Source organism: Thamnophis elegans, chromosome 9 (genome assembly GCF_009769535.1).
Source record: "Thamnophis elegans isolate rThaEle1 chromosome 9, rThaEle1.pri, whole genome shotgun sequence".
NCBI classification, from domain to species: domain Eukaryota; kingdom Metazoa; phylum Chordata; class Lepidosauria; order Squamata; family Colubridae; genus Thamnophis; species Thamnophis elegans.
Window position 1 is genome coordinate 56,215,684 of NC_045549.1, and position 7,721 is coordinate 56,223,404.

The 7,721-nt window shown below is 44.8% G+C and overlaps 1 protein-coding gene across 1 annotated transcript; it reads right to left on the minus strand.

The window, feature by feature from the left end:
- Positions 1-816: 816 nt before the first annotated feature.
- On the minus strand, positions 817-7,721 carry MED28 (mediator complex subunit 28). Its single transcript, XM_032224674.1, has 4 exons — positions 7,389-7,721; positions 6,392-6,458; positions 3,981-4,093; positions 817-1,074 (listed from the first exon to the last, which is right to left on the minus strand). The coding sequence occupies exons 1-4, from the start codon at positions 7,704-7,706 to the stop codon at positions 877-879; spliced, it is 696 nt and encodes a 231-aa protein (XP_032080565.1). The 5' UTR covers positions 7,707-7,721; the 3' UTR covers positions 817-876.

Below are 7,721 nucleotides of genomic sequence, written 5' to 3' on the forward strand. Positions count from 1 at the left end.
TGTCACCCAGGTCATGGTTGTCGTGGCATATTGCAAAGCTCAACCTTTCTCCCCCTCCCCACCAACGCCACTGCTCACCACACTCGGCACGGCAATCAGCAGAAAATTCAGCTTTCCTCCTCCAGGTTAGGGAGGGGGTGGAAACCTTCCACTCAGGTGATTCGCGTCCTGTGAAAAGCTCCTGTGCGAGCGAACACGCCAAGTAGTTACATCTGATTGCCCTCGCAGATGCAAACTAAACCTCCAGCTGCTCCGCTCACATCTTCAGCCTCATTTTCAAAACCTCCCTATTGATAAAATATCTCCCTCTCTTCCATTAAGCCCGACAGAGGATCAGTCCAATAAAGCTGTTACTAATAACTTGGTTCTATGGAGTGTAACTATCTTCCTGAAGCCTCCGGAGGGAGAAAAAACACCCCCAATGTGCAAACTGGAAGTCAGTTCCCAAACTTCCAGTTTGTGGGTTGGGTTATTTTTCGCACTCTGGAGCTTCAGGGAAGCCTCCGCAGAGCAAAAAGAAAGGGTAAAATCAGCTGGCCAGCGCGCACATGCGCGCTGGCACTATAAAGGCAATGCCTCGCGTGCCCTAAGAAATGGCTCCGCATGCCACCTCTTGCATGCATGCCAGAGGTTCGCCATCACGGGAATGTTCTTGCTCCTTAGAATATTTCCAGTCAGGTAGAGACAATGTTCAGTTTGCAGGTGATAGAATAAAAGAATCATATTTTCTGATCCATACAATGACAGCTGTAGCTTCATTTAGGTTAGGTTCCTTGTCCATTTTTTCAAAAACAACACATTTTTCAATACAAAATGTAAAATGTTACTTATGAAGGTCTGGCAAACTTTATTCTGGCATTTCAATGATGCTTCTTTTCACGTTTGCTTGAGGGGTGCAGGAATATTGGCTGAAGCTTGTTCTAGATAAGCTAGAGGTCCCTGAGGCATCTCAGTAGGTTTCTTCTGCTGGATATTAATATCGTCTAAAATTGGTTGCCAATGGCGAAGTTTTCCCAAGTGTTTCTGAATTAGTGTTTCTTTCCGCTGCAATTCATTTCTCAGTTCTGAAACATCCTACATGAAACAGAAGCATACAGGAAAGAAACTAAGAATACCTCTTTGGAAAAAACATTTGCATTTTGAACAAAAACAACTACAAAACCTTAGAAAAACAAGTATCCTGATGTGTTCCAATAAATTATCTGAATTACACTAATGGCTGCTTCCTTTCCTTAAACAATAAACTCCTTGTGATGAATTTCTACCTCATTTTTAATTACAATTGTCTCACACCAGTTCTTATGTATTGCACAAAAATAAAGTGATTTTTTTCTTTATTTTTCATCAAAAACATGATGAATTATGGTTATGGGTATCACCACGCTAATCTTTGGCCTAATAAAGTTTAAGCTTCAAGTTTATGGATGTGCCTATGAACTGTTACGATTTTACCTAGATCATCATGAATTCAATGGACATTTACCCACATTTAAATTTATATTGTTGTACAGTAAAATAATTCCATTGCTGTGTAGATGATACAAATAATACTACTCAAGCACCAATAGCTGAATTTTAGCACAAAAAAGAACACAAGGTGGGTGGGCAGAGGGGAAAACATTAAAAAAACTAGTGGTTTTCTTCAAAATCTCAATTAACATCGTAACTCTAACAGATAAAATAAAAATACATCCTATCTTTCCACAATAGCTTAAAGACCTGACTCTGCTCATAGGCCTTGGGGCCAAGTGGGAGGAGTTCCAGGCTGAGTGAGTGCTGGATTGACAGCCAACTACACATTTCTTCCCTCTCCCCCCTTTTGCTCTGCTCTCCACCCATCCATCTTTTTAATTATAATATTGATGTACTATTCTCATTGTGTTCTGTTTTCATTGTTTATCTGGCTCCCGTCCCTTACCCTCCCATCATTCTTTGCCTGGCCCGAGAAGGTAAGGACAATAGTGAGGGATGGAGACTCGCTCCATATTCCAGAGCGGGAGCGAAGCGCCCCTGTACTTGCCATATCTCGTGGGCACTTCTTCTGGCACGTGTTGGTGCTGCACGCACCTCAGTCGCTCGGGAGCTGTGCGACTTGCTCTCTGCCCTGAGACACTGGCCTGGCCCGGCTGCAAATGATGCTCCGCATTGTAATGGGCTCCAGGAGGAGGAGGGGATGCCGTCTCCTCCAGTGTGAAGCATACTAAATTTAACTGTGCTGCTCAAGACACTGCGAGAGTAGCAGGCAGGCTATGGAGGTGGCAACAGTAGCGGCTTTGGCCACAGCCAGGCCAGGCCAGTGTCTTGGGGTAGAGAGCAAATAGCACACCTCCCCAAGCGACCAAGGTGCACGTAGCACCAACAAAGGCTGGAAGAAGTGCTCGCAAGATAAGGCAAGTACAGAGGTCCTTTGCTTCTGCTCTGGAATATGGAACAAGTCTCCATCCCCCCGCCATCACCCTTACCTTCACAGGCCAGGCAAGGAGTGACTGGGAGAGGAGGGTGAGGGGTGGGGCTAGCCAGTGTTGGGTGGATTCAGCCAACAGGGAGCCACAGCAGGGAGACGAAAGAGCTTCACTTATCTGGGAAACTGAAATGATTCTTGATTTAGATCATACGGTAAAAAGCACCCAAAGACTGAGAAAGAACATCTGCAAAAAAAAACAAAAAACCAACCACTACCAACCCTCACCTATTTTTGGAAATGATTCAAGAAGGAACACACACACAGAGACACGAGAATGAGAGAGAGAGAGATAGAAAGAGAGAGACACACAGAGAGATATCTGTTTCCCACCGAAAAGAAAACACCAGGAGCCACAAAACCTGGGTAGGCGTGGCTGGGAGGAGGCCTTGTGACTGGGTGGGAGTGAGTGATGTCAAGTTGGCCATGCCCACCCAGGTTTGGTTGGCTCCTGGTGTTTTCTGTGGGAAACTGGTTCAAATGGCTCTTTGGAGTGTTTAAGGTTGCAGAGCCACGTGGCACGACAAATCCGCACTCGTCAAAATAGTGGTGATTAAACCGCGTCACTAAAGCCGCGACATCATCACCGCCGCGACAACAGCGCGGCGACAGAAGGGCGTTCTACATTTGCCAAGAACGAAGGTAGCCCTCCTCCTCCAGCTGACAGCGGCAGCGGGCACGGGGCAGCAGGAAGCCCGCGGGGGGCCCGAGCGGGGCCGCCGCCACCACCCACCCTGCCTCTTCCTCCGGGGGAGGCGCCGGCGGCGGAGGAGGACGCGGCAGTGGCGGCGGCTGAGGCTCTCCCGGGGCCGGCGAAGCAGGCTTGCCCGGCGGAAGCAGGCCGCCCTCTTCTTCCTCAACATCATCTCCTTGGACGGGTGGCTGCCGCCGCCGGGCAAGCCCACTTCGCCGGCCCCGGGAGAGCCTCAGCCGCCGCGTCCTCCTCCACCGCCGGCGCCTCCCCCGGAGGAAGAGGCAAGGCGGGCGGCGTCAGCGGCCCCCCGCAGGCTTCCTGCTGCCCCCCGCGGCTGAGCTGGACCCTTCCCGTGGGCTGCTGCTGCTGGGCAGCCCGCTTTGCCCCGTGCCCGCTGCCGCTGTCAGCTGGAGGAGGGGGGCTACCTTTGTTCTTCTTGGCAAAGAACGAAGCATGTAGAACGCCCTTCTGTCGCTGTGCTGTTGTCGCGGCGGTAGGGTCGTGTTTTTCTTAGCGCTTCGGACGTCGCGGATTTGCCTCCGCACTTATGTCGGCGCGGATAAGGGCTTCGCGGTTTTGTGGTGGAACCGCAGAGCCCTGGATTAGGCATAGCAAACCATCATCTTACTACAATGATCAATCAGTTCTTCAACAAGCACATTAAAATATTCTGATCGGGGGAGAGTCATCCCTAATTTATGTAATAAATGCTTTTAATCCCACATGTCTCATAGCAATATTACAATTACTATATTACAATTACTGTGTTCTAATTTAGCATAGAATCAGATGTCATGCTTAAGTCTAACGAAACCATATCCTTACCTCCTTAATCACTTGGTCTGGTTTCTGGACAGATAATTGTAGCCTTTTCTGTAGAAAAAAGCATTCTGTTTGTCGTGCAACATCTAAAAATTTCTGGATACATTGATCAACACCTAGGAAATGAGCAACAAGTTTAACACTATTAAAAATTAAAGTCAAGATAAATACTATATAACTTTAACAAACCTAGTTAAGAGAAGTGTAAAATACTTGGGTCTATATGAGTAAAATGATATAAAACAAAAGGCCACCAGCTGTCTCATCAGCAACAGAAGATGGCAAAGGTCAGTAGGGGTGGAGAGGGCAAGGGAGCAGAACAGCAGAGATAGGGGAGGAGATGGGCAAAGGGTGTTGAAATGGAAGCGAAAGTGACAAGGCAGAATGAGGTTCTGGCTTAAAGACTGCAACTGGGACTAGTGGAATAGCAGTTGTAAAGTGTGCTCATGTACTGTTTCATCTAATTACTGCATGACAACATTATTTTATGACAGAAATTCTAGTCCTAATTAGAATAATTAAGCAAAGACTACCTGGTTATGATTTCAGGTTTTAAATTGGGGCTTAAGGGAGGGGGAATGCTGTGTAGCCCTGAGCTTTTATGTTCGACTGTGATGGTATAAGGTCTCCTGCCTTCAGCAAGGGGTTGGATTAGATGCTCTGTGATCCTATGTTCTATGTTTATGACTCTCTCTAAAACTGCCTAGAATGTGTATTTTACCACTTAAACTCACATAAAATGAGCTACAAAATTTCATTTCTACCCACTCCAGTGATGATATAGTTCTACTACCCATAACTAGAACAACAGATCCCAAAGATGCTTTTTCAAGAGGTAACAGGACTTTTGTTGTTTTTCTTTGCAGGCACCTAGCTTCTCATCCAAGAAGCTTCTTCAGCTCTGACTAGATGATGTGGAATAGAAGGATTTATATTCCTTGCAGACAGCTGGTCATTTGCCTTACATCACCTGAGTAATGCAAATGGTTGTGAAGCCTCTTGGAACTGCTGAAAGGATAGTGTTGTGGAACTGTGCTTTCTGCAGGATGTTTTCTGCCCTGTGTCCCTTCACTGTTGAGCACAGGCTGTTGGGGATGAGTCTGTGTTGTTTGCATCTGACACTGAAGTGGAAATGGTCCCTGTAATTTTTCTGGAAATCTGTTCACACTCTACACCATTCTAAAGGTGTTCATCCCAAAGTGAATAGCTAAATTTCTATGGATATTCTTGGTCATCCAGGTCATGGTTGTCCCAAAGGATGAGAAGCGAAAGCTCTTCAAAGAAAAACAATAAAGTCCAGTTGCCTCTTGAAAAATCACCTTTAGGACAATCAAGACTGGGATAACTGAAAATCTCCATAGACACCCATTTCAAAACTGAGTAAATCCCTCTGTTTTCAAAGGCCTCATAGGTATCTATGAGGCATTTCAAAACAGAGCAAATCCTTCCATTTTCAAAGACTCCATTTGCATTCAGATGAAGCTTCCAGTCTCCATCTGGGTGAAGTGTCCTGGTGGTGGCAGAAAAGAGTTGGGCAGGGATGAGGGGTGGGGGGAAGCAGGAGACAGGCATTGAAAACACTTTTTGCACTGAGAATAGGAGAGAATAAAATAGGAGAGAACGGAATAGAACAGAATAGAAAAAGAAGAGAGAATAGAAGACAAAATACAGTAGAATACAGAATAGAATAACTTTATTGTCAACTTTGGAAGTACACTAAGCGGCATACATTAAAATGAAATTTCATTGCATGCAGCTCTCAAAGAGTCACTACCCCAATATACACTACATAAACATGACAAAATAAGTAAATAAAAATTATGTATATACCCACATATATGACACAGAGAAACAGTTTAGTTCAGATGTATACATGACCTCAGAAGGATGGAAGGCCAAGTCAACCTTGAGCCAGTGAGAATCAAACTGCCAAACTGCTGGCAATCAGCAGAATTAGTCTGCAATACTGCAATCTAACAGTGCCACCACAGCTCTTGCAACCATTCATTTGTTTTTGACTGCAGGCCATTAATCATCTTAGTGTCAGTGTTCTTTGCACTTTTTCCAAAGTCTCAACATCTTTTTTGCAACGTGGTGACCAAAACAGGATGCAGTATTCCAGGTGTTGCTTTACTAAGGGTTTATAAAGTGGTACTAATACTTCACATGATTTTGATTCTATGCCTCTGTTTATACAACCACGGATTGTATTAACTTTTTGGGCTGCTGCTGCACATTGCTGGTTTAATTGGTCACAATTGGCTGTTAAGCCTTCACTAATATTTATCAGCACAGTTTCATAAAGGTGGGTAAAGTTCAACTCCAGCGTGATCAAAACAGAGAAAGAGAAAAAGATATGAGCATTCAGCGTATAAGTATTCTAAATTAAACTGAAGATGAACACCCAAACTTACCAGTTCTAATTTCTTCTTGATCTGTACCATTTACATAATCTTGGCTTACAAGGGACGCAAAGCAAGCCTAGATAATTACAAAAACCATTTATTACAAAAACAGTTAATGTTAAGAGCTTTAGATTTTGGCACCCATAAAGCTATTCTAAAGTATATTTTTACTTTCTTGAAAAATATACTTCTGCAATATTTATTTCCAATTCTTTGCTCTATTAAAAATGGCATAGAATATTCAGTAGGTTCCAAACAAAAGAACCCATCTGTCTGGATGGGATAAATATATGAAGCTGAAGATAAAATTAGAAGATCTGCAAAACTAACTCTTTGCAGTGTCTTGTTCAATACAATTTGCAATGCCGACAAACTATTTTCTTACAAGAATTACAAGCTGACTAATTTTTAACTAACAAACTATTTTTAAAGACACTTTTTTTAAACAAAAGTGCAAATCCTTACAAAATATAGACATTTCACATACCATCTTATAAAGCATTATTTTTATTCGACACATATGTTTCTGGAAAATAAATATGGTTCAATTTAGCAAATAAATTATTTTCTCCCTTTCTTGCGATAACGAGTTCGGAATATCCAGGGGGATCTTTTTAACCCCATAGCAACCGCCCCCCATAACAACCTCACCCCGAGGTGAGCTGAAAGTGATGGGACCCAATGTAATCCACAATATTCCACAAGACAAGCGAGATCACAGCCATTATCAACCCACACAGGCTTGTTATAGAATGAAATGTTTCCTTATTCTGATCAGAAAAAATATTTTGTTAATATGGGATTAACGGGCGTCGCTTTTCAAGCAGGCGGCCAGGTAACACAGAAACGGAAACCCAGATGAAGGGACACTCTGGCGAGCTACTTCATCTCTATAGTAACCTCCCTCGTCCCAGAGGACGGCAATAATCCTGCGTTTCCCCACTTCAAGCGACGGTCTTTCCGTCATCTCTGTGGTAGGAGAGGCCGCTCGCATTGCAGAACTTACCTCAAAAGAAGCCTCCAAATCATCCACAAGGGTACCGATGGGGTTTCGCGGACCCGTGGGGTTCGGAGGAAGGAGTCCCGCGAGCCCCTGACCTCCGGGGGCCACCGGAGGAGGTGGCGGGGGAGGCACCGGGGCCTGGTTCCCAAACATCCCACTCAGTCCAGCGGCCATAGTAAATGAGGGGAAGTTGAAGGAGAGATTGCGCAGGCGCAGGAAGAAAGGAAACCGCGAGACGAAAACCGGCACGTCATGATATCGCGAGACGAAGACTCGGGTGGGGCCTCGAGGGCGGAAAAGGCGTTTTGTTTGGGCCTCCATGGAAATATATAGATA

Coding starts and splice junctions, on each gene's coding strand:
- MED28 (XM_032224674.1), bottom strand. CDS start 7,706: ATGGAGGCCCAAACAAAACGCCTTTTCCGCCCTCGAGGCCCCACCCGA. Junction 6,459..7,388: donor ATTTGGAGGCTTCTTTTGAG/GTAAGTTCTGCA, acceptor GTAATTATCTAG/GCTTGCTTTGCGTCCCTTGT. Junction 1,075..3,980: donor CAGACCAAGTGATTAAGGAG/GTAAGGATATGG, acceptor TGTTTCATGTAG/GATGTTTCAGAACTGAGAAA.